General features: G+C 43.6%; 1 protein-coding gene across 3 annotated transcripts in view; it reads left to right on the forward strand.

Moving 5' to 3' along the window:
• The first annotated feature begins 8 nt into the window (after positions 1 to 8).
• The window catches only part of Nhsl1 (NHS like 1), a 271,008-nt gene continuing 244,012 nt past the window's right edge, over positions 9 to 27,004 (forward strand). For 2 of the 3 annotated variants that reach the window (XM_029558120.1, XM_029558121.1), the window contains exon 1: positions 9 to 340. In XM_029558120.1, the coding sequence (XP_029413980.1) occupies positions 49 to 340 (292 nt within the window). In that variant the 5' untranslated portion in view covers positions 9 to 48. The remainder of the gene's footprint in view (positions 341 to 27,004) is intronic. The other variant, XM_029558123.1, reaches the window with a different exon arrangement.

Consider the following 27,004-nt stretch of genomic DNA (forward strand, 5'->3'; position numbering starts at 1 on the left):
GGGGGCTGCGATCGCCCGGGGGACCCCGGCGCCCCGCGTCTCCCAGCCATGCCCTTCCACCAGCGGAGCTTGCAGCCCGCGCGGCTGCGCCGGCCGGAGGCGGCGGCGTTGGCCGGGGCTGCGGGCGCGCCGCTCTTCCGCTCCCTGGAGCAGGTCAGCTCGCACTCCCTGGTCTGCCTGCTCGCCCAGCTGGCCGACCTGTCGCGCTGCGCCGGGGACATCTTCGGGGAGCTCGAAGGTCAGGCGGCGGCGCTGGGGCACCGCACGGCGGAGCTGCATCGTCGGCTCGACGCCCTGCACGCCGTCGCCGCGCATCTGGACCACCGGAGAGTGAAAATCCGTGAGTGGCTGCTGGCCCCGGGGAGGGGACCGCGGCGGGGTGGGAACCGTGGCCGGGAGGGGACCGCAGCTGGGGAGGTGCTCGGCCAGATGCTGCCACCCGCCCCCTGGCGGCCCGGGCGCGGGAGCCAGAGCCCACGATTGTCCCGGTCCCGGGTGAGAGGCCGTGCAGGTGGCAGGCGCGAGTCGCCCTCCGGCTCTGGGTCCCTGTTGCTTGTTGGCTGCCTTGGTGCAATGGGCGCGAAGTGTGGCAGTTGGGATGCTGCGTCCTACTGCTCTGTCAGTGTGGAAGATGGACGGAAGAGCAGCCACAGTCAGGGCAAAAAGTGATGGTATCCTGTTCGACAAGCCACGGTATAACAGACATTGGCATCGAACGCTCACAGCTATTCAGACTGAGGGAGGATGTGTTTGTGGGAAAAAAAAATCTCTGAGCATCGCAGCGAGCGTTGAGCCTGTCACCCCTGCTTGTCACTTCTGCATGGTACCCATGGTCTTACCTACCCAGGAAAGCATGCAGAACTTCAATTCAGGGTTCTTTGGGGCCTTGAATTGTGTTTCCCCTCTCAGACTGACCATCGTTATCCACGGGACTTTGACCTTGAGCTGGGACTCCGAATCCATTCATCTTTGTCTGACCTCCTCCAACCCCGAAAATTAAGTCTATATCCTGACATAGTAATCTCTCTCTGCAAGTACCCATTTTACCTCAGCAGCTTAACTGGCTGTGATGAATGAAGCAACTGGAATTTCCTGCTGGCCCAAACAGAAACTTTTCAGTGTGATGTCTGGGTGGTTTCTCCCTTTTCAGTACATTGGACTGGTCATAATACAAAGTGTAAAGAGTGAAATGGGGTGGTTGATGGATTACAGGGTGGGAGGGGAGATACTGGCGAAACAGTCCACGCCTAGATTTCAGCAGCTCTGGATGAAAAACTGCCTTAGAATCACTTCATAGCAATGCAGGATAGCTTGTTTCCAGCTTGCTAGAAAAACTGAGCTAGGTTAAACTGTCTTGCAGCCCAAGAGTTCAGATTTTCACTAACTTAATTCCACTCTTTGTACATGCTGCTTTATTTAGTATATCTTACTTATCGTGTGGTAGTCCCCCCCCCCAACTCCTAATGGTGCTGATAATACATCCTTATTAGCAGTGGACAGCTCTTAACCCAGAAGAGTAGGAGGGGATGAGAAAGGCAGGGAGTCAAAGTGACCTAATAATTCATTGGGGCATATTGTGAATGATGACCTCATGCATAAGGATGTGTTGTCCTAGGGAAATGTCACCTGGTGATCCTGTTTGTTTCTGCGCCTTTTCTGTGTGAGGTGTATGGATCTGGATGAATGAGAATTGCATCCTTGACATGTAATGTGATGAGGCAGATCTGACTGGGTGAATGAATCTATTATGGGGATTAAAAAACAAAAGGGAGCACATTCTGTTTTACCAAATGAAGTGTTACCCCATTCTGTAAACACAAAAAAAAGTCAATTACAATCTTTAAACTGTTGAACAACATTTAAACATATCACTTTCCTCCCTTCTTCCCTCCCTTCCTCTCTCTCTCTCTCTCTCTCTCTCTCTCTCTCTTGAGATAAGATCTCATGTAGCCAAGGCTGGCCTTGAACTCCTGGTCTGCCTACCTCTACCTCCCAACTGCTGGATTACAGGCACAGGGCACTACCTCCTGGCTTACTTTTGTCTCTTCTTTGAATATGTGTCTCGGTATAGACTGTCCAGTAATCCCCTGACTTCTCTTTCACTAATGTTTTTGTAGTAGCTGAAATAATTCTTTTTAAACTTTTAATGAGTTTGTTGAATCTTAAATTGCTTTGATTTCATACCAGAAATCCTGGTTGATTGTTTTCATATGGTCATGAAAGGAGGCCTTTATCAAATATAGTTATGCCTGACACCATAGGTACACGTACAGACAAAATATGAACTATTAAAGATGTCATTAGTTTTTGTGTTCATCTCCCCCTTGGGGTCCTTCCCACCCCCCAACCCCAACCCCCATTTCTTCCCCCTTTATACACTTAACTTTTTTGTATGCTAAAAAGCAATGAACCACTTACTGCATTCATCCTATTTAGCATCTGAAGGATTCTTTTAAAACCATGACTTGTCTAGCATGGTGGCCCTTACCTAAGGATTGCTATCTCAAAAACAAAAGTAACAACTAAAACAAAACTCAGACAACAGCTTAGGCTGGGAGGAAACCTCAGACAACTACAACAAAACCCTCAAGTAACAACCACAAAAGTCTTAAACTTTGTTTCTGCCTGAAAACCAGATTTTTGCCAAGTGTAGTGGTGCATACCTTTAATCCCAGCACTAGGGAGACAGACGGGGGTGAGTTCTGGGTCAGCCAGGGCTACACAGTGAGATCTGATCTTGTTTTAAAAAAAACAACTCCAAAACAGCTGGGTGCAGTGACAGACGCCTTTAATCCCAGTAGAGGCAGGGCCAACCTGGTCTACACAGAAGGTTCCAGGCTCAAAAAATGAACAAACAAACAAAAAAACCAACAACTAGATTTTGAAGTAACTTTGGGCCCTCTTTAAACAGATCCTCTGAGTAATACCTGCCATTATTCTATGTGGGCATAAAGACCTTTAGCCTTGGAATTGACTGTAAAAGCCCCTATTCATGAACTTATAACCAGAGGAAAGCCAGGCCAAATGAGTTGAAGTGATTTATCCTGGCTTTGGGGTGGAACCTAAACCTTTGATTGACTTGTCTGGGCCTTTGTGTGTGTAGTCTCCTTTTAGAAGTATTTGGAAATAGGGACCAAAGTTTAGACACATTCCACAAACTGTCTTAAGGGTACCTATCAATGTTAATTCCATTCCTCTTGTTAGATAAACCAGTTAATGAGTCTCCTGAGGAGGCAGGAGGCACAAGTGACAGACTCCTGTAGCTCAAAATGCTGGAGGGTGGGAGAGGCTAGCATATTGATTGCTAATGGTGTCTACCATGATGTAAGATGTCAGGACAACAATCCGAAAAACAGACTGTGTTTGTAACACAGATCCAGTGTTTTAGTCCTGTAGAGCAGTCCTTCTGGATTTGAGGATTATGAAAAGTATTTCAGTAAGCTTACCACTCTTCAAATGTCTTGGGTAGAAAGTTCTACAAAATAATTTTTTATCTTAAGATGGGGAGAGCACACATTACTATTCTTCCCCTATTCAGCGATGATTTCTCTGACACTCCCACATTGGGGAAGGTGGTCCCGAGGCATCCAGCATGGGCATCTGCATCAGTTTATACTTTAACACTGCATTGACCTGGACTGAAGTCTCACTGCACTTGCTCCCATCTGCCAGACAGCAAGATCCTCCAGTAAAGGATCGCACCACTAGAGCTTTTACCAGAGCTTAGCACAGTGCCTGGAATATATTTCAATAGATGTTTGAATGAAACTAATATTTAATCTTGTACTTTTATTCGGGAAGAATAACTGCAAAAGCCTTAGGGAAGTACTGTATTATCACTTACAAAGCTACAGAAGATGATTATTTTTTAAAAGTAGCTGGGTGTGGAGGCTCATGCCTTTAATCTGCCTCCTTGAAAGGCAGAGATAGGTGGATCTCTGTGAATTTGAGGTCCTCATAGAGCGTTACAGGGCAGCCAGTACTTAATAGACTGTCTCAAAAAACAAACAAATAAACAAACTTTCTACCTTCTTAACATTTTGTACTTAATTGCCAGTAGCTGCTCCTTTTTATATACATATATTCTTTTTTTTAAAAAAATATGTACATGAGTGTATTGCCTGCATGTGTGTAAGTGCACCTGTGTTGTACAATGGCTGCATTGATCAGAAGAGGGCAGTGGATCCCCTGGAACTGGAGTTACAAGTGGTTGTTAGCTGCCATGTGGGTGCTGGGAATTGAACCCAGGTCCTCTGCAAGAGCAGTCGGTGCTCTTAACCATTGAGCCACCTTCTCAGTCTCAAAATATAATAAAAAGGTTTTTTAAGAATATACGTACATTCCTCTTGCTAAAGACCTGAGTTCGGGTCTCAGTACCTATATCAGGATTCTCACAACTGCCTGTGACTCCAGCTTCTGGGTGATCTGATAACCCTGGCCTCCAAGGGCATCTGCATTCATGTATGTCTGTGTGCACACACCCACACAGACATACACACATACACATCATTAAAAATAATGAAAATAAATTGTAAATTCTAAAACTTATTTTAAAATTTTAAATTATATTTTACTGTGCGTATGTACGTGTGAAAGGCTGAGGACAGCTTGCAGGAGTCAGGCCTTGTCTTCTACCATGTGGGACCCGGGGTGGAACTCAGGTTGTCAGGCTTGGCAGCAAGCCCCTTTACCCATTGAACTATCTCACCGGCCCTCCTCTCTGTAAAAAAAAATCAAACTTAAACTTAATTAATGTTGCTGCTGACTAAATAAGGCTTTATTGAAAATGGTGACAACAGACAAATGTAATTATAGATGGGCTCTGCAAACCATCAAGAGACTTTGGTATGCAGACGTCAATAGTCAATAGTCCTGTTTTATTTTTAAGGCCTCTGGAAGTTTTTTTTTTTTTTTTATCTGTACTCACCTTGCCTGCAGTACTGGGGCTCTAACCTAGGGCATGCTAGGCATCTAAGTGCTGCACCACTGAGCTATGTCCCTAGTCCCCTTTAAGTTTTTAAAAAAATTGAGACAGGTTTTCATTAAGTTGCCTGTTGCCTTGAACTTACTTTGTAGCCGAGACATTCCTTGAACTAGTGATTCTCCTGCCTCAGCTTCCCAAGTATTGGGGTTTATAAGTCTGGGCCACCAAGCTCAGGCCTGTGTAACTTTTCAACAGCTTTACTGAGACAAAATCCTCACTATACAATTCACCCATTTAAAGTGCAGGGGTCAGGGGCTGGAGAGATGGCTCAGTGGTTAAGAGCACTGGCTGCTCTTGCAGAGGACCCGGGTTCAAGTCCCAGCACCCACATGACGGCTAACAACTGTCTGTGACTCCAGTTCCAGGGGATCTGACACTCTCTTCTGACCTCCGTGGACATTGCACGACATGGGTGCACTTACATACATGCAGGTAATACACTCATACACATAAAATAAAAATATGAAGTTTTTTTTTTTTAAAGGTGTGAATTACAGAACAGACTACGTCTTCTGATTTCTAGTCCAAACTCCTCAGTTTATCTTGAAAAGTACTTCTTGGGACTGGGGATATACCTCAGTAGTAGCATGCTTACCTAGCACATATAAAACCCTGGATTCAATTCCCAGCACTCCATGTAGTGACACATGCCTATAATCCTAACACTTGGGAGGTAGAGACGGAGATCAGAAGTTGAAGGTCATCTTGGGCTACATAGTAAGTTTGAGCCTGGGCTACATGAGACCCTGTCTCAACAAAAACAAAGTACTTCCTGGGTTAATATAAAGTCCTATTGTTAAAAGAAAATAGGAAAAGGTGTTTTGTTAGCATTTAGAAAAAATAGTTCTAGCCGGGCATGGTGGCACATGCCTTCAATGCCAGCACTTGGGAGGTAGAGGCAGGTGAACCTCTGTGACTTCAAGGCCAGTCTGGTCTATATAGTGAGTTCCAGGCCAGCTGGGGCTACAGGGAGACCCTATCTCAAAAAGACAAAATAACAATAATAATAATAATAGTAAAAATAAAAATAATTGTTCTAGAAAGATTTTCCATGGGCTCACTCTTCATATCATGCTGTGTGCCCATACACAACAGAGATGAACGGTGTTGAGGTAGCTGGTTAGGCGGGGGTGTAACTCAGTGGTGAACCATTTAGCATGTCCAAGGGTCTTTCTATCTCTAGCACCTGACCTGTCCCTAAAAGGACAGCTCGTTGGCAGAAAGATTGTCTAGGTACCATCTTGCCCACAGATCTGAGAATCTGGCAGACAGCATAGGCTGATGTTCCAGCACAGTGTCCTGGGTGTTAGATGCATTACCCCACTCTTGATAGACTGTCATCTTCTGACCCAACCAGTAGGTTAACTGTTGTCAGAATGTCTTTGCTACTTCTTAGAATGAACCTCCGCAGTGTACGTGGCAGAGTTCTAAAGGCAGCGAAGACTTAGGACTTTACTACACTTCTGAGAACAGGTGCTGGCCTGCTTATAGATGTTCACATATCTGGTAAAATTGGCATATGACTTGCTCTCATTGATGCATACCACACACTAAAGAGGTGTTGGTGGGGGTGTGGGCTCTGCCCACCTTTCCTCCCTGGAGAGTTCTTAAACCTGTTAACAGAAACTGACATTAGCTGAGTGGGCAGATTGTAAAAAGCAGGTTGTGTGAAATCAAGTTTTTTCCTACTTGTCTGACCTTAAGAATTGCCTGGTAGCATACCTGGAAGGTAGAGACAGATAGAAAGGGGTTGAAGGCTAATCTGGACTACATAAGACTCTGTCTCAAAAAAAAAAAAGCCAAAACCCTCAGATTCTTATGATAAAAGATTCAGTGTTTATGACTAGAAGGACTCTTTCAATTAGTATTTTACTTATTTGTCTTTATTTGCAGTGCTGGGGATCAAACCCAGGGCCTTGTGCATGTTAGGGAAGTGCTCTGCCACTGAATTGCACCCCCGGCTTTAAGTGATATCCTACTTACTAGCTAGCATGTGGACGTTCACATGTTGAGGAGTTAGTCATTTTCCAAACATATCAGGCAGGTACTTGTTTCAAATTTCTGTGCGTTCTACCCATTGTACACTCATACTTTCCTTCTCATCTTTAAAAAGTGCCAGCATCTGGGGCTGGAGAGATGACTCAGCGGTTAAGAGCACTGTCTGCTCCTGCAGAGGACCCGGGTTCGATTCCCAGCACCCACATGGTGGCTATGAACCATCCTTAACTCCAGTTCTAAGAGCATCCAAAGCCCTCTTTTGACCTCCGTGGTATTGCACAACATGGGTGCCCTCACATACATGCAGGCAATATACTAATACACATAAAATAAAAATTATAAAGAAAATATTTTTTATTTTTTTTTAAAAGTGCCAGTATCATTAAGGAAAGAGACCCATGCTTAAATGCATTTGCCATACGCTCAGATTTAGTAAAAAGGGAGTTTGTTGTTGAATTATGAGGATGTGTCTTTTAATGCAAAACAGCAGTCTATTCATTGACTCTTGGGAATTGGGAATGTAATACTTAGAAAGTCCAAAAAGCTACCTACATAGAGGTTGAACTGATTTATAATTTTATCATTTATAATTAATAATCTAGTTTTCCTTTGTGTTAGAGGAAAACACCATATTAATCTTACCTGTATGTATTGCTTTAGGATGGAGACTAGTAAAAGAAAAAAAATGAAAGATCCATCCTTCCTTCCTTCCTTCCTTCCTTCCTTCCTTCCTTCCTTCCTTCCTTCCTTCCTTCCATCCTTCCTTCCTTCGTGGTGGGGGGAGTGACAGGGTCTCACTGTGTAGCTGGCTGGCCCGGAACTCACAGAGACCAGCCTGCTTCTGCTAAGATTAAAGTTGTGTGCTGGTGGGCTCGGCTATTTATTATTTTTAAATATATGTATGTGTAGGTCTGTGCACCTGAATGCAGGCACCTGTGGAGGCCAGAGGCATCAGATTCCCTGAAGCTGGAGTTACAGGTGGTTGATGTGGGTGTTGGTATCCTAACTTGGGTCCTCTCTAAGAGCAGTATGCTCTCTTAACCACTGAACTATGGCTCCAGGCCCATGAAAAAATATTAACAGCCGGGTGTGGTGGCGCACGCCTATAATCCCAGCACTTGGGAGGCAGAGGCAGACAGATCTCTGGGAGTTCAAGGCCAGCCTGGTCTACATAGTGAGTTCCAGGACAGCTGGGGCTACAAGGAGACCCTGTCTCAAAAAGACCAAAAAAATTTGGCCTTTATATGCGCACACATAGGCATGTTCACCCTCATAGTCCCATGTGTGCACGAGAAAGAGAGAGAGAGAGAGAGAGAGAGAGGAGAAATATTTGAGTTCCTTAGTATTTTGGAAGATTTTTAAGCAAGAAAATAGGGCAATATTTTCCTCTGGATATCATTTGAAATACTTTTTTTAGAAAATAAAATTTGACTGGGTTTGGAGGAGTTACATACCTGAAATCTCAGCACTCCAGAGGCGGAGTCAGGAGGATTGATGCAAATCTGAGGCTAGCCTGGTTACATAGTGAGACCTTATCTCAAAAAACATTTTTTTTTTTTTAAAGATAGTTTTATGTATTTTAGGCTGGCCTCAAACTCCCTGTATAGCCAAAGATTATCTTGAACTTCTGACCTCCCATCTGCTGGGATTACAGGCCTGTGCCACTATGCAGTTTTCTATGATGCTGGGGTTTGAACCCAAGATTTCATGCATGCTTGGCAAATGCTGTACCAGCCTCCACCCCCCACCTCCAATCAGGTTTTAAGTATATTATTTTATGGCTTGCATCTTAGATGCTAGGAATTTATTTAATTTTTAATTTTGTTTCTTCTCAAAATCAACAGGAGGGCAGGTGTTAGCTGTACCTATTCTTGTATATTGTTTTCATTAGGTCTTTCTCTGTCTCTGTCTCTGTCTCTGTCTCTCTCTTTGTCTCTCTCTCTTTCTCTTCTCTCTCTTTCTCTCACCCTGTCCCACCTCCCCTTTCTTTCTTGACAGGTCTCAGAGTTTGCTTTGTAGCTAAGCCTGGCCTAGAATTCTCGATCTCCTGCCTCTACCTCCCGTGGGCTGGGATTATAGACATGCACTACCATGCCTGGCTCTTGGTGGTCCACATTGCTTAAAATGTTCCTGTCAGCAGTGTTTTGGAAAAATGTAGATGAGGAGCTGGAGCTTGTCCTTCAATGAACTCCAAGGAGAGGGCATGGAGGTCCATCCAGCCTTTATTCTTCCCTGTGGAACAGTGACATGTTCCCACAATAGGAGGAAATAGAGGCCAAAGGGTCTGTGAAAGAAAGGTGACATCCACACTAAGGCCCCTCCACCGAGCTCTTTTGAGAGAGAGAGAGAGAAATCCAGCAGGGTCAGCCTGCTCTAACATTGTATGGTATATTCTCAGTACTGCCTAAGTTGATTGTAAATTATGACATTCCTTTATTCAGAGGAGAGAAACCAGTACCAAGAAATACGGCTAAATCAGCTTGCCTAGGATGCACAAGGGCCTCGGTTCTATCCCCAGTCCTGCATAGTGGTGTAAGACTATAATTCCAGCGTTAGGGAGGTGGAGGCAGGGGGATCAGGAGTTCAAGATTGTCCTAATCTACGTTGAGGGTTCAAGGCCAGCCTGGACTATGTGAAACCTTAGTTTTAAAAAAGGCTAAGCCAGGTGTGATGGTACATGCCTTTAAGCCCAGCACTTGGGAGGCAGAGGTGGGTGTATCTCTGTGAAATTGAGGCCAGCTTGGTCTACAAACCGGCTGGGGCTACAGAGAGACCTGGTGTCCCCTTCCCCCAGAGGCTGAAGTCTGTCATATATTTTGAAGTAAAAATCATGAAGTCTGTATAGGCATTGTTTCATAACCTGGGCTACATACAAGACCCTATTAAAAAAAAAAATCAGTCTTTGCCTGGGTGTGATGGCACAGACCTTTAATCCCAGCACTTAGGAGGCAGAACAGGTGGATCTGTGAGATCAAGAGGCCAGCCTGGTCTACATAGTGATGTCCAGTCTAGCTGGGGCTATAGGGAACCTTTGTCTCAAAAAGCAAACAAAAACCAAAACAAAACAAAAAAGAAAGAAAATCAGTCTTTCAGGCTTTTTCCTTTTCCTTTTCTTTTTAAACATAAAATAATTATTGGGGTGTGTGTGTGTGTGTGTGTGTGTGAGAGAGAGAGAGAGAGAGAGAGAGAGAGAGAGAGAGGTGGTGTGTGTGTGTGTTTATGTGTATGTGTGCATGCAAATAGAGGTCAGAGGACAGCTTTTTTTTAATGTGTATGAGTGTATTGCCTGCATGTATGTAAGTGCACCCATGTTGTGTAATGACTACAGAGGTCAGAAGAGGGCATCAGATCCCCTGGAACTTGAGTTATGGTAGGTTGTTAGCCGCCATGTGGTGTTGGGATTCACACCTGGGTCTTCTGCAAGAACATCCAGTGCTCTTAACTGCTGAGCTCTCTCTTCAGCCCAGACAGCAGCTTTTGACAGTCAGTTCTCTTCTTCCACCCTTGGGTTCTGAGGATCACACTCAGGTCATCACGCCTGAGTGGCCAGTGCCCTTATCTGCTGAGCTGTCTCACTGGCCTCCTTTTCCTTTTCTTTCTGTTTGAAAGCCTCTCACAGTACTAGGGATGGGCACATGTGAGACCGGCATGCACATTACCCCAGTGCTTGATGGCAGGGACAGCTGACATAGCACCTATGTGCACATTCCTGTCCCTGTGTCATCACAGGGCTAGTCCAGAAGGCTGGGCTACTGAACTAATGTGAGAGATAAATGTGGAAACATTACCGATTGGAAATCAAAACATCCTGCACAGATTCTGGAAGCATCTGTAGAGTCCGGGACAGGAATGGAGCAGTATTTCTCTCTGTCTTCTGCAGGCTTGGGCTGGGGATTGGGGGCTGGGGCTGCTAGCCCTTCTCCTGGGACTCTGTGTGGATGTTCTCTTTTCTTTCTCAGCCCCTTCCCCTCCATTTCCTCCTATTGTGGGAACTAGAAAGCCAGCTTAGCTCTCACTGAGCTTCCTAGCTGAGGAAGAGCCATCCCTTCATCCTTTTTAAAGCCTCGCTTGCCAGGGTGGTGAGTGGCCCAGGAGTTCCCAGGCCTTCCACCCAAACCCCATTCCATGGTCCCACTCAGCGCTGACTCTGCTCGCCTTCAGCCCTTCTCAGGCCTTTGGAACTGTTAGCACCATTTCATTCATCTCCCTGTTTCCCACAAGTCCTGACTCATCACATTCACCCGGGCCTCTGAGAAACAGATTCCCAGACTCCACCCCTGGAGATTCTGAATCAGTGCCTGGATCTAGGCCAGGAGCAAGCTGGGCCAACAAGGGCCCCCAGGTGATTCTGATAAACTAAGTTTTGGAAACACCAGCATGTTGTGGGTTAGGAATCTGTCCATTCAGTGGTGGTGCATTCACCCAGACATGAAGTGTGCTGCCCCATCAGTGCTGCCCTCTGGGTTCCAAAATGAATCAGTCGCCCCATTTGTAGTTATTTTCTGTTTTTGAGATAGGATCTGATCTGGCTGTGTAGCCCAGCCTTCCCTGGAATTCCAAGATCCACCTGCCTCAGTCTCCTGAGTGCTTGGTTTTTCTTTGTAACATTTCTAGGAGAAAAATTGTTCTAGATTAGAAATTGCCTGCTTTTGGATGGCATCTACCTTAAAAGATCTGTCTGTAAGTTTGAGGGATAGTGGTACTCCCAGACATAGAAAGTGATGATTTGAACTCTTTATCCTATAATTATGTTTTTAAAAATGAACAGAAGCAGATATGTTGGCACATACCTGTAATCCCAGCACTTGGGAAATAGAGCCCACCACCAGGAATTCAAGGCCATCCTCAATCACATAGTTCAGGGGGAGCCTGGATTATCGGAGACCTTGCATCAAAAAACAAAGCAAAAAAAGCTAAATACCCCCAAACAAATAGAAACCTTGGTGCTGTGAGACCTTCCCCCCTGTGCGGTGCTGGCAATTTTCAGTTAATACTGCCTTTTGTCACTTAACTCTTGGTTTCTTTCACAAGAAATTTCTACCCACATAGGAAGCAATATTTTACTTTGAACGGACAGATGACTATTTCAGATTATTCCCACAGGGCAAGCTTCTGTTATTATACTTTTCTTCCCCTTCGTTTGGGCATTATCAGTAACATACAAAGGACTGTTTTGTGATGAGCAAGTTTAAATAGACATAATACAAGGTAAAAGGACTTTCATCTGACCATATTAGGCATTTGGTAGAAATGTTCTGAGGGCTCAGAGCCTGTGATGTATAGTGGAGGAAACTGAATTAAGCAGGGCTCAGCTATGCATAATCAGATTATGCCTGATCACACAGGCATTTTCCAACTGATGCTCCCAGCTGATGGACTGACTGCTGGGACCGCAAGCTAGATGTGGAAACCAGGCTGTGTTTCTCAGAATATCCCAGTTGGACTAATTCGTTAGCTATGGACTCTTTGAGAGCTCCTGGCTGCATTTATTAACTCTACATGAGGGCTGAGGTTGGTGGAAATCACCATGCAGCTCTGATATTCTTAGCATGAATTTTCATTGAGTGTATTGAGTAGGCAACATATTTACAGTATCCAACAAATGCACTTCAGAGGGTTTGCAGTGAGCAGTCTCAGCCCTGCCGCCCTTACTCTGCTCCTCCCTCCACCTCTCAGGTTGCCACTCAACTTAGTTCCTCTGCATTCCAAGATTTCCTCTCACAAACATAAAAGTATTAGGGCAGCTGGGCGTGGTGGCGCACGCCTTTAATCCCAGCCCTCGGGAGGCAGAGGCAGGCGGATCTCTGTGCGTTAAAGGCCGGCCTGGTCTACATAGTGAGTTCCAGGACAGCTGGGGCTACAGGGGGACCCTGTCTCAAAAAGACCCAAAAAAAAGTATTAGGGCTATTTTCCCTCAACTTTGCATGCCCAGATTTCAGGATTGCTTTACCGCTCTTCTTCCTCCGCGTACACAGCAAAGTGGAAATATTCCTTGTTACCCTGTATACCTTTTAGTTGGATTCTAAAACGTAATCAGTTGTGAACCATATTGTGAAATTCTTGTTACTTTGTTGTTGTTAGGGAAGGCAATTGAATTGGGAAAAACCAGGTAACATTCAGATTGCTAAATTCTTTATTAAATTTTTAGAAATTGTGAATTTTTGATTTTTAGGTATATTTTAAATGTGAGTTTCCTAAGAGATGATTAAGCTTTTCACGTATTAAGAGAACAGAGCTCGAGAGATGACTCAGCAGTTTAAGAGCACTGTCTGCTCTTGCAGAGGACCTGGGTTTGGTTCCCAGCATCCACATGGCAACTAATGACTGTTCGTTCCTGGGGATCTGATGCCTTCTTCTGACCCCCAGTGGGCACTGCACGACACAGGTGTACTCACACAAATGCAGGCAATACACTCATACACAAAAAATAAAAATAATAAATAAAATATTTTTAAAAATAGATAAACGGCGTGGGGGGAGGGGCAGGAGAGATGGATGGCTCTGGTTAAAAGCACTAGCTGCTCTTATAGAGGACTCAGGTTCAGTTCCTAGCACCTACATAGCTGCTAATAACCATCCATAACTCCAGTTTCAGGGGCTCTGATGCCTTCTTCTTGCCTCTGCTGCATTGAACATGGGTACACATACATACATGCAGGCAAAGCAATCATATATAGAACATAAATAAATAAAAATTAAAAATTAATAAAAAATTTTAAAAGTTTTCAGTTTTAGTACATTTCTGAGTCTAAAATTAATGTACATTTGTCCTAAATTTCAAACCAGTGAAGTATAGGGGTTAGAAAGAAGAAAAAGATAGTGACAGCCTTAAGAGGTTATTATTCTATTCTTTTTACAAACGTGTCTTCATATTTATTGAAGTATAGCAATTGGTAGTCTTTATTTATTCATTTGGGAATGGCATCCAGGGGTTGCACGTACTAGGCGAGCAGTGTCACCTCTAGCCCACTTGGTCACATTTTTAGCATCATTCTCTCCATAGTTTTCTGTCCTGATCTTTCACCTCTTAGCTTATATTGTGAGAATTTCTTGCATGTCACCAGCATCCAGAGGCTGGCACTTGGGTGCATCTCTGATCTGACAGGCTCTTTGTGTTGTTTTGACCATTTGATGTTCTGCCTGTGTTCACGCAGGAGTTGCAAGTGAGCAGACATTTGCTGTTTCTCTGACGTTTCCTTGCGTTTCTTCTCCAGGTGATTAAATTAGTTCATTGTGAACCTCTAAATTGCACTCATGATTTAGAGACTCGGAAGAGATGTGCTGGGGTCCCATCAGTTCCTGGGGTGTACTGCTAAGTCTTCGAAGTTATTTCCGTCTTCTGGAAAAATCAGCCATATTTTACATCTATGATCACCAGCAAAGACACAGCCCTGGCTTTGCCACAGTTCATTGATGGAGAAGTGTCTCCCTCTTCTTGTCCTGCAGGAGAGGAAGGCATGCGCCTGTAGTACGGCTACGTTCCTTCTCTCCAGTTATGTTTCTGTTTCTCTTTATAAAGCAAATAAACTGGTTAGGGACATGGCCCCATGGTAGAGTGCTTGCTTGCCTAGCACGCATAGGGCTGTGAGTTTAAAAAAAGGGAAAAAGCAAATAAACTTCTTTCCTCTTCACCAAAATGGCAATTAGACATCTGTCTCCAGTTTTTCACCTTGGCGGGTGCCTTCCTTAGCAGCCTATGTGCCTGTTTGTTTAGCTTTAGTTCAAGAAGATTTTAAAACAAAGGGATGTCAACTATGTCTTGTCCTCAGCTCTGGTTTTGGTTTGTAGAAAGATGAGACTGAATCTTAGATCTCTTAAATGCTGGAAAGTTTACCAGAAAAAATACTTGGGCGTAGAAGGATGGGGAGGATGTGGACTAATTTTTCATGTAATAAGGGTGGCAGAGGATGAAAGTGTGTAAATGGGCTCGGCGAGAGTTCTTTGCATCCTGTGAGTACTTTTTATATAATATAAACATTTATAAACTAAGAAGTCTAATTGATAATATTGTTAATTTGAATTACAATTTTAAAGCTAGCATTTATAGCTAATATTTATGGGTTAGATACTGTATGCCCATTTCATTTACTTCTCATAACTTTTCATAAGAAGGCATGATACTGTCTGTTCTTTCTAGTGATGAGGAAACAGTAGCATAGAATGATAAATTTGTTCAAGGTCACATGACTGGCTTATGGAGCAGTGAGTTCTTAGTACTTCTATAGAGTGATAAATTCTTAGTACCTCTATGGAGAGATGAGTTCTTAGTATCTCTCTAATATGTTCAGACACTTTATTTGGATGTAGCTGTCTATTGGTGTCCATGGGAGATTGCTTCATGACTCTTGTAGATACTAAAATCCTGAGGTGCTCAAATCCAATGTAAAAAGTGGGAAATTTCCCACAAAAATATATTCAGTAGTTGATTAACTCCTGATTCTTTTGCTCTGCCTTTCAAGTGCTGGCATCACAGCCATGTGTTCACCATACCTGGCGTTTTAAATTTTTTAAAGTAGGGTTTCATTCTGTAGCCCAGGCTAGCTTTGAATTTACTCTGTAGCTAAGGCTGGCTTTGAAATTTTGGCAGGCCCCCCTGTCTCAGCCTCCCAGGTGCTAGGGTTGTAGGTGTGTGACGCTTCTGTTTATTTTTTTCTGATCTTTGAGTTTCATTGTAATATTGGAGAGCATCTTAGTTTGGCTAGGCCTTAGCAAGCTTTCATTCTGGTTATTTAAAATTATTGTGCCACTAGCCGACAGTGTGTGCCCCTGGAGGCAACCCATGTGACCATGCTGTTGTGAATCTGCAGAGTTGATGAAGTTTGTCTGGTTCTTGGGGCTGTACTGCTGGGAGATTGTCTAGTCTGGAAACACAGAGTCTTTGTTACTGCTTCGCATCCTTCTGGCCTCTTTTCCTCTGCCAGGCATTCATGGTCAGGGTCAGAAGACAGGAGGCACAGGAACAAAGCAATTTCTGGCTTATTTTTAGTTAGTGATATGGTAAGGTTAAAAAGAATTCTCTCTTCTCCCTCTCCAGACTCATTATATTTAAATGCCGTGACTCTGCAAAAGGCCACCCCAAGCCTAGGATTCAAGGACATTGCTTAGTTTTACTTGGTAGTGAATGACCAGCTAGTGATAAGAACTCTCCCCTCTCTGTCTCTGTCTCCCCCACCCCCTTTGCTTTTTTTGAGATAGGGTCTTATATAGCCAGGAGTGACTTCAAACTTGTAATTTTGACTTTGAACTTCTGATTCTTCTAAATCTACCTCTGGAGTGCTGGGATTACAAGTATCTTCCACCTTGCCCAGTTTATATGTTTCTGGGGATTGAATGCAGCACCTCATGCAGGCTGGGCAAGCACTCTACCAACTGTGCTACATCTCCAGCCCTCTGCTCTCTCTTGCTGGTGGAAAATACCTTAAACTGCATGGTGCTTGCTGCGGGCACCAGAGAACTGAGATCCATGCCTGTTCCTTTAAATGAGCAAGTACCAAGCGTGGCCCAGGAACCAGTAGTGTCTGCATCTGCTGGGCACTTGCTAGACCCCAACCACCACAAATGCACTGAGTGGAATCCCTGGCTTGGACCCTGCAGGCTTCCTTTCTGCTGACATCCCCCAGGTTATGTGAGTGCACTCCAGGTGATGTGAGTGCAGACTCCAGCTGTGCCTGGGGACAGAGACTGGAACTGCCAAAGCTAAATTCCTAGCAGATTCTTTTATGAGTTGCCTGGGGTCAGAACAATACAGGCTTAAAAAGGAATGCTTCCTCTTGCTTACAGGGGGGAAGGCGCACTTGGTAGGGGCCCTAGATATTTGGGGATTAGTAATCTGGCCTCTGGGTTTGTTCTTTAGTCTGAGCTCTATGGCAGCTTCTCTGATTTCTTTTTTCCCAGGAACTATAAACAGCATGGAGAGAGGAGGGTGACTCCTCACAAGCACAGAGTAGAGATGGACTTTCTAAACAAAAATCCTAGGGCAGATGATTATTCTTTTTGAATACTGATTATGCAAAGCCTTCTTTCTCGATGTTAGCTGGAGAATGTGCGTTCTAAAAAATGTAACTAGGAAAAGGTAAGGCAGACAAGGGGAGATTTTATGTACGGATGAGCCAAATATTTGAGTAAGCATGAGATGGTTTTGTAAGCGTGATTTTACTGAATAGCTCGTCCTCTGTTGCTTGTAGTTCTATTTTGACCCAATCTGTTCAGCTTTTCAACTTATTCTTTTTAATATACCCTCTACATGCATTAGCTGTTAGTATGGCATAAGCCACTGTGATTTGGGGAGATAGGAGACAACTGAAATGGTGTGGTAAAAGGCAGCGAGGAATGGTGGTTCACAAATAAGATTTACTAGCTGGTGATCCTGAGTGACTCAAACACGCTCTGTGTTCAAGTTTTCTCCTCTGTAAAATAGGCATTGCACTAATACTGCAAATCATTGTCCCAGAGATGGAATCGGATATGTACAATGGTGCCTGGCCTAAACAATAAAAAATACCAATAAATTATAAACATCAGCTGTCACTTTGGCCCGGGCCAAATACTGTTAAAGTATTTTTTCTTCTTTTTCTGAGTGAATTTAAAAATCTAAGTATGAAGTTAAAATGTTAGACCAAAGGATTGGATTTAACTGATTGGACTTTAATAATGCAAGGTTTGTGTTGTGGTTAATTGTTTCTAGTGAGCTGATGAATACATTTGATATTATTTCTGGACTCTTAGATTTAAAAAAGTGATAACGTGATCATTTCTGAAAATAGAGAATCTTAGATTAAAATATTCAGCACGTTCTCAAAAATAGAGTTTTGCTTGTTTCTGATATAAGTCATTTTCCTCTTTTCAGACTGAAATATAGTATGAAATTGGTTAGGGGTTTTATGCTTGTCGAGTTCCCAATGAGTTGGTTTTATTATATGCAGGTAATATCTAATTTAGAAACCTGTCAAGTTACAAAACAATTTATAAGCTGTTTGGGGCTGCTATTTCCTCCTATATAAACCATATAGGTTAGTTTTCCATCACTGTGACAAAATACCTGAGAAAGTCAAGTTAAAAAGAAGAAGGGTTTATTTTGGCATAAGAGTTTCAGAGATTTTAGCCCAGGGTTGTATGACCTCACCCCTGAGGTCCTGAGATGAGACCAAACATTATGGTGGAGAGAGAGCGCCTCATGGATGCTGAGAATAAAGATGGGAAAGAAGGATCCAGGACAAAATATGCCCTTCAAAATGTACCACACTGGGAGAAGGCTCAGTCAGGAAAGTGCTGTGCAAGCCTGAGGACCCCAGCACCTGTGTAAAAGCTGAGTAAGGCAGTGTGTTTGTCATACCAGCATTTGGGAGGCAGAGCAGAAGGATCCTTGAGCTCTTTGACCAGCCAGCCTAGCTAAATCAGTGAGCACCAGGCCAGTGAGAGATCCTGTCTCCAAAACTAAGGTGGACAGCAACTGAGGAGGACACCTGGTGTAGACCTGATCTCTGCTCAGATGTGCACACACAAACGTGTACACATCTCTCACACACACACACACACACACACACACCAGTGAGCACCAGGCCAGTGAGAGATCCTGTCTCCAAAACTAAGGTGGACAGCAACTGAGGAGGACACCTGGTGTAGACCTGACCTCTGCTCAGATGTGCACACACAAACGTGTACACATCTCACACACACACACACACACACACACGCACACATCCGAGACCAAGTTAGGCCCCACCACCTATAATTTCCACCATCACTTATAGCTTCCCTCATCCTCACAAAGCACCAGCAATGCAGACCAGTCCTTCCCGCATATACGTGTGGGGAGATATTCTAGATCCAAACTGTAACACCATCATGTTTTCAAAACATAGCTAGGCACAGGGCAGCACCTCCAAATTCAGCCTCAAACAATAGCCCAGTCATACTGTAAGAATTTTCAGCGGGCAAATGACAACCAGAATGCAAAGATGACATTTTCCTGCTCCTCCCAAACCTTCCCTAACTGGTGTGATCATGGCCTCAGCTATAACACGGCAGATTGGGATCAGGCCTCCAGGTTCCTTTTGGGAGGATGGCAGGGATGGGGGCCGTCTTTATGATATTATGATAGTAATGTGTGGGTTCAAGGCTTTGGAAGCAGGGGATAGGATTGATTCCAAAGTGCTTGGATGTATGGGATTGGGAATTTGGGCCTTATGCTCAGCTGAATTTCTACAGTGGGAATTCAATGTGTGCAAGTGCCCGAGGTCAGGGGAGAAAGGGTGAGCCACCAGCACCTGCAGGTTCAATGTGGGGTGAATGGGCGACTCTGCAGAACATGTCTGTAAGCAGAGGGCTGCCATAGTGACAATATTTTTCTAGGGCTGATGAGCTGGTAAAGGTGCCTGCTGCCAGGCTTGATGATCTGAGTTTGATCCCCAGGACCCACATGATGGAGGTAGAGAACTAACTTCCCAGAGTTGTCTTTTGACCTCCATGTGGCCTACTCAAACATTCATCATGCATGTATTTGCATATGCACACACATACACATACAAATAAATGTAATATGTGAGGGACTAGAGAGATGGATCAGTGGTTAAGAGTGCTTGCTGCTCTTTCAGCAGACCCAAGTTTGTTTCCTAGAACCCATGAGCAGCAGCTTATAACCACCTATAACTTCTGCTTCAGGATCTGACATCCTCTTCTGGCCTCTGAGGGTACATGCACACACGTCATACATACATGCGTGTGCACACACACACACACACACATGCACACACACACACCCATACACATGAATAGAAAGGAAACTAAATCTTAAAAAAAAAAAATTCTGAATAATGTTTTCCTAGAGGACTTAAAGTAGGTGAGGGCCAGCTGTTTAAATATTCCACTTAAGCCAGGCATGGCACATGCCTATGATCTCAGCATTTGGGGGGCTGAGGCAGGAGGATTTCAGTTTTGAGGCCAGCTTGGGATAAGTAATGAGACTCCACTTCAGACAACAACAACAAAACAAAACAACCATAACCAAAAACCTACTTAAAATTATTTTTATTGTCAAAAATGATTATTTTCAGGTATACATAGTTTATTCTATCTTGAAGAGAGTACCTTAAGGTTTATAATTTAATATCTATAAATCCCCTTTGCTCATAAAATGCAGGGAAAAAAACATTCATTTTTTGTGAGCATGTACTTACATTGGGTTTCTGTTCAGAGATTATGAGTGTAAAGTATCGAAGAGCCTTTCTGTTCCCACTGTGTATTCTCTGTAAAAGGAAATGAACTGTTTATAGAATCCAATGATCTTTTGGTAAAGTTCATGTTTTTAAATAATGTTGAGCTTGTTAAAAAATCTTCCTGTCAAGTCCCATGTAGCTTTACATGTCAAAAATGACTTGAAAACATTTTCCTGAGTGGTTACATACGATTATGTTCTTGAGGGAGCTCCTTGGAATGAATTAAATTCTGGGAGGTCACATTTTTCTTTCAAGTTTGATTTCCAAAGTGAAAATGAACTTCTGTTTTTTAACTTGAACTTGGAAAAAAGAATTCAGTGAAGAGCTTTTAGAACTGTGCCGTGATTGTATTGCATGCAACTGGGCTTCCCCATCTCCGTAGCCAGAAATGAAACTTGACAGTTCTTACTTTTTTTTTTTTTTTTTTTTTTTTGAGCTATAAAAATAAAAAGAGAAAAAGAGGAAGAGGGATGCCGGGTCTGGGAAACTGTTCTAGTCGCTTAAATCTTAGCTATATAAATGTTCATGTTAATGGGCAGGACAAAATAAGAAGAGGGTTTTGCGGGGTAGTTCAGTATTACCTCACTCAGGATATTGCTTTGCAGATTCGTTAAACTTTCTCATTGAAAACACACGAATAACTCTAAGTTAATATTTGGGATAATTAGGAAGGATACAATGCGAATGTTGCATATCAGTCAGATTATTGGGTTTCAAGTGTGGCATTCTAACTCGTTGCTCACTTTTTCTTGCTACGTGAACACAAACAGAAGATGGAGATAAAGGAATATAGCTCATGTTTTGAGATACAATGTAGTATACTTAAAAAAAAAAATTTAGACTGGGTCTCATTCTGTAGTCAAAGCCATCCTCAAACTCAGTATGTAGCCCAGGCTTGCCAAGAACTTTCAGCAATCCTCCTGTCTCCGCCTCCCAAGTGCTGGGGTCAGAGGCTTGAGTCACTATGTCTGGTGATGTTTTTGGTGGCACCAGGGTCTTTCACATGTGAGGTAAGCAGTTTACCACTGCTATACCAGTCTATAGCAGTCTACCACTGAGCTACATCCCTAGCTCTAATGTAGTACTATAAATCGATCCCTGTTGTGTATCTGTTTCAGAAAGAGTTGAAAGTGTTCTCAGTCGGCGTTAAGTCCCTTTGTTTCAGATACTTTTATTGTAATTCATTAAGTTCATTAAGTATTAGGACTCTGCATACCTGACTTAAGTCATATTTTTGAGAGATGGGTATGGAGGAATAATTATGAGAGAAAGAGTGATGAGGTTGTAATAGAATTCTTTGACTAGTAGTTGTTGCAACACTTTAGAAGTTAATATAGTGGGTAAAGATGGGATGGCTAAATCAGCTGTCTTCCTTTGATCTTACCCCAGCAGCTGTAGAGGAACGCTTGTGAGGTACTTCATGTCTTATTTCTCTCCATGAAGGAGCTGATCTTGTGGTCACAGACTTAGCAGCTGAATAGGCCCTGGGGTGATGGTAGTCATTTAAAGTTTTTAGTTCAGTTTTAAGAAATTTATTTTTATCTGGGCATGGTGGTCTTGCCTTTAGTCCCAACACTTGGGTGGCAGACACAGGTGAATCTCTGAGTTTGAACCAGCCTGGTCTATATACCAAGTTCCAGGTCAGCTGGGGCTACATGGCGAAACTCGGTCTCAAAAAACCTAACAAAGCAAATTTATATATCTCAATATATCATGCTTGCTTATTCTTTTTTCTTTTAGAAAATATTATTTTTGTTTTATGTATATGAATATTTCCTCCATGTATAAGTGTACCAGTGTCGTGCAGTGCCTGTGGAGTCCAGAAGAGGGTGTCGGTGGGACCCACTCAACCAGGAGTTACACTCTGTTGTTACCCGCCAGGTCCTCTGCAAGTGCAGCCAGTGCTCTTAACTTCTGAGCCATCTCTCTAACCCCCTATTTTTCTTATTTTTGAGTCAGGGTCTCATGTTGTCCAAGCTGGTATCGCACTTGCTATGTAGCTGAGGATGTCTTTAAACTTTGTTTTCTTTTAGGGGGGGTTCTTTTTTGAGACAGAGTCTCCCTGTAGCCCCAGTTGGTTTGGAACTCACTATGTAGACCAGGCTGGCCTCCAACTTACAGAGATCCACCTGCCTCTACCTCCCAAGTGCTGGGATTAAAGGCATGTGCCACCATGCCCAGCTGTCTTTAAACTTTTGATCCTCCTGCCTCTACTCTTGAGTGCTAGGATTATAGGCGTGCACCACCATGCTTATATGTTTGTTATTATTTCATCTTCAATCTCTTCCCTATTGGTCTCTGCACCTTAAGAATCCAGTCCAGGGCTGAAGAGATGGCTCAGTGGTTAAGAACACTGGCTGTTCTTGCAGATGACCTGGGTGTGAATCCCAGCACCCACATGGCATCTAACTGTCCATAACTCCAGTTCCAGGGAATCTGACAGCCTCTTCTGTCTTCCATGGGCATTGCATTTCACGGGTGCACTTACCTACATGTAGGCAATACACGCATACACATAAAGTAAAAATAATAAATAAAATATTTTAAAAAAGAATCCAGTTCCATTCATCCTGATTTCAACCTGGACTGATTTCTCCCTATGGTTGCTACCCTGGGGGCTCCTTCACTGTCTCACTAGGGATCTCTTCTCCCTTCTGATGCTTTTTCCTATAACATCTTCTGGGCTGTTCCTTCATTTTGGTGGAGTTGTTAGGCTTTTATCATTGTGACAAAAATACCTGAGAAAAACAATGTAAAGGAAGAAAGATATATTTTTACTCACAGTTTGGGGAGGTTTCAGGCTATAATGACTATTGCTTTGGGCTTGAGGCAAAACTGAAACTTTATGGTGGAAGAAAGTTGTTTACCTCCTGATACCTGAAAGAAGAGGGTTGGGGAGGGAGAAGAGAAGGGAAAGGGAGGAAGGAAGAAGAGAGCAAGAGAGGGAGGGAGGGAGGGAGGGAGAGGAGAAAACAAGCCACAGATGAGACATGTCCTTCAAAGACACTTCCCCCAGCAGCCCATTTCTCCAATCAGCCCCATTTCCCATGCTTTACACTACCTCTCAACAGCCCATTCAAGTGTGAATCCATCAATGGATCAATCCACTGCTTGGTAGGCCCAAAGCCCATCCCTGGACATTGCATTGAGGGGGCCAAGCTTTCCATACATGAGCTTTTGGGGAATATTCCACTTCTATTTTTTTTTTTTTTTTTTTGGTCTTTTTGAGACAAGGTCTCCCTGTAGCCTCAGTTGGCCTGGATTTGCAATTCGCTGATGGAGACCAGGCTGGCCTCAAACTCACAGAGATCCGCCTGCCCTTGCCTCCCGAGTGCTGGGATTAAAGGCGTGTGCCACCACTCCCGGCTGGAATATTCTACTTTTAAGCCACAACAGCAGAGCCCTGTGTCTGGAAGCATCCTGGGAAAGGTTCACAGGGGCCTAGGTTTGATTAGTGGTTTTACTAGGTTAAAAACCCTCTGCTTTTTGAAGATGTCCTTCTGTTGTTTTAATTTTCTTGTTCCCAGCATTGCTGTTGAGAAGCTCAGTCCTACGTGTGGCCCTTTGAGGAACTTTCATTGCCCCTCTAAAAGCTTTTTTGGTCAGCTCTGTAATTCTAGTGTTTGAAATTTCACATTAGCATCCCTCAGAATGTATGTGTTTTAGTTAACATTTCTTGGGCTCTTGAGGAGGTTTTATTTTGTTTTGTTTTGGAGACAGGGTCTTCCTGTTACCCCAGCTGGCCTAGAATTTGCTATGTAGGCTAGACTGGCTTGCATCTCAGAGATCTGCCTGCCTCTGCTTCCTGAGTGCTGCTATTAAAGGTGTGTGCCACCACACCCAGCTTTTAATTCTGAAAAAATTACTGAATGAATTCTTCTTAGAAGTATTTTATTTTGACCAGGCATGGTAGAACATGCCTTTAATCCCAGCGCTGGGGAGACAGAGGCAGGTGGATCTCGGTGAGTTCAAGGCCAACCTGGTCTACATAGCAAGTTCCAGGTCAGCTGGCTACAGGGAGATCTTATCTCAAAAAAATATTTTTTATTATTATTATTATTTTATGTGTATGGGTGTTTTGCCTACACATATGTAAGCACACCATGTAGATGCAGTGCCTGCAGAGGCTGGAGGAGGGTGTTGGATCCCCTGGAACTGGAATTACCAAAGGTTGTTAGTTACCGTGTAGGTACTGGGAATCAAACTTGGGTCCTCTGGAAGGATATCAGGTGTTCTTAACTGCTGAGCCATCTCTCCAACCCCTGAATTAATTAATAAATTCTTTTATATTTCTTTATATCTTTTTCTTCCCCCCATTTTGGTCTTTACTTTTCATTTGAGTGCTTTGCCTGAGATGGCCAGGAGTCTTTTCTGTCTGTCCATTTGAGAGTCGGGGACTAGAAAGGCTACTTGGGATGGAGTTTTGCCTTCTGGATAGGCAAACTAATGGCAAAGCCCCTTGGTAGTAACTTGAGGTCACCTTAGGCTTCTGTGATTCTCTAGAGAAGGCTTTCTAATGTCTTTGCTGTTGAGCAAGCGCCTGACTGTCAGCTCTCTAGGAGATGTGAGAAAGGCAGGTCACAACAGGCAGAATGCATTTATTCACCTAATCCCCATGTTTTGGTAAATCTCAACTGTGTTTTGTAGTCTCAGTCTAGAGTGCTTGTTTTAACATCTTCTAAGCATTAACATCTAAGCCTCTGTGAGATGGGAATATAGGGTTCAACTGCTTCAGTAGTGTTTTTGTTGTTCTTTGAGACAAGTGTTTCATATCGCCTGTGCTGGCCTCAGACTTACTGTGTAGCCAATGCTGACTCGAGCTCCCTATCCTCCTGCCTCTACCTCCTACTAAAGCTAGATCTTGCTTAAATTAGTCACCTTATTTGGTCCCAGGAAGGAAGGGAATCTGGCTTTCAGGTTCTCTGGTTTATTCTCTCCAGATTGTGGGATGCCTTCTGGGTAGAATGGTTACTGTACTCAGGGCTGATGGAGGGAGACAACCCCCTGAAGGAGCATGAATAGATTCCTAAAGTCACTAGCAAGACTGGTATTAAATATAGTACCCAATATTGTGTTTTTTGAGGCCTTTTGTTTAGCAGTCACATTGTGTCAGAGTCTTTGAATAGTTTTTCCTTCAATCTTTCCTTGAGTCATCCAGTTATCTTGAGCTTTGTTTTATTTAGATGAATGTCCCTGAAAGTCTTCTTCAGATGGTTTGCTTAAGTTAAACACTTGCCTGTAAGGCCTGCAGCTTTAACAGATAAGGCAGTTTCTAATCTGATACCAGGCCATAGTCAACAGATGGTTCTATCTTGGTTTGGTTCCTTTTCTGACAGTCCTGGGGCCAAGCATTTTACCCAGTGTTGGTTTCTTTTGATACAGCTTCCAGGATTGATGATCTAATGAGGTAAGTGTTAGGAAAAATTTTATTTTCTGAAAGTCTATCCCAGGCTTGCCTTAACTTGCCATATGCTCAAGGATGACCTTGAACTCTTGATCCTTCTGCCTTCATCTTTTGAGTGCTGGGATTACAGGTATGTACCACCTTGTCTGGTTTATTCAGTATTTGGCGTTGAACTCCAGGCTTCACGCATGCCAGGCAAGCACTCTATCAAGATACGTCCTTAGCCTCTGAGCTGAAAGTCATACACAGATGCCATTTTTATTTATTGATGTCTGTTTATCTCGTATGTTAACATTAGCTCTTCTCCACCCCCACAACCCCTTTTCCTAACCTGCTAGCTTGCTGCTCTCATTTGAACACAATTTACTTATTTTTGACTTAAAATATTTTATTAATCCCATTTTTGGAGTTGATAACAGCTGGATCGCTGATTGGTTGTTTAGAACTGACATTTGCTGTGCTCTGTGCTCAGGGCTCTTACTGAGTGCTTGTTGTGTGTGTCAAGCAAGTTGTGGAGTGTGTGATTGCCTTCTCCTTGTCATGTATCCAAAATGGTATCCTTATTTCTGAGCTCAGTTCAAAACCCTCCCTTCTTCCCTCCCTCCCTCCCTCCCTCCTTCCTTCCCTCCTTCCCTCCCTCCTTCCCTCCCTCCCTCCTTCCCTCTTTCCTTCCCTCCTTTCCTTCCTTCTTTTCTTCCTTTTTTTCCTCACTTAATTTATTATTAGCATGTGTATAGGCATATATCATATGTGTGTATGGGCATGCATGCCACACTGCACATGTGGAGGTCAGAGGACAACTTTGTGGCATTAGTTCTCTCCTTCCAACTCTTTGTGGGTTCCAGAGATCAAACTCAAGTGGTCAGGCTTGCATGGCAAGTGTTTTAACCCACTGAGCTCCCAGCCATTTCCTTCCAGGTGTCTTTCTGGGTGGCTGCAGCATGGTGCTTGATGCTGATTTTCTACTTGAATATTAATAAAATTCAGAAAATCTTTTACTCTTCATGTTTCATAGTCTCTAAAGTCTAGTTAAAATACCAACTTTTCAAAAATGGGAATTACCCGTGCTTCCTAAGTTCTGTATGCAGGTTAGGTGGGCTGTCACTCTGTGGGAGAGTATTTGTCTAGCATGTGTGAGGCCCTGGGGTTTGATGCTCAGCATGGAAATGTTTTTGTATGTATCTTGAATGAGTTCATGCAACACACACATTCACTAATGTTTATGCACACACACTTAAATCTACATACAAGCCATGCCTGATGGTGCATGCCCTTAAACCCAGCACTTGGGAGGCAGAGGCATGTGGATCTCTCTGAGTTCAAGGCTAGCCTAGTCTATGTAGTGGGTCCCAGTCCAGGTGGGGCTACAGGGAGACCCTGTCTCAAAAAGACCAAAAAAAAAAA

This window comes from Nannospalax galili, unplaced genomic scaffold (genome assembly GCF_000622305.1).
Source record: "Nannospalax galili isolate Female #2095 unplaced genomic scaffold, S.galili_v1.0 scaffold186, whole genome shotgun sequence".
In the NCBI taxonomy this organism is placed as follows: Eukaryota; Metazoa; Chordata; class Mammalia; order Rodentia; family Spalacidae; genus Nannospalax; species Nannospalax galili.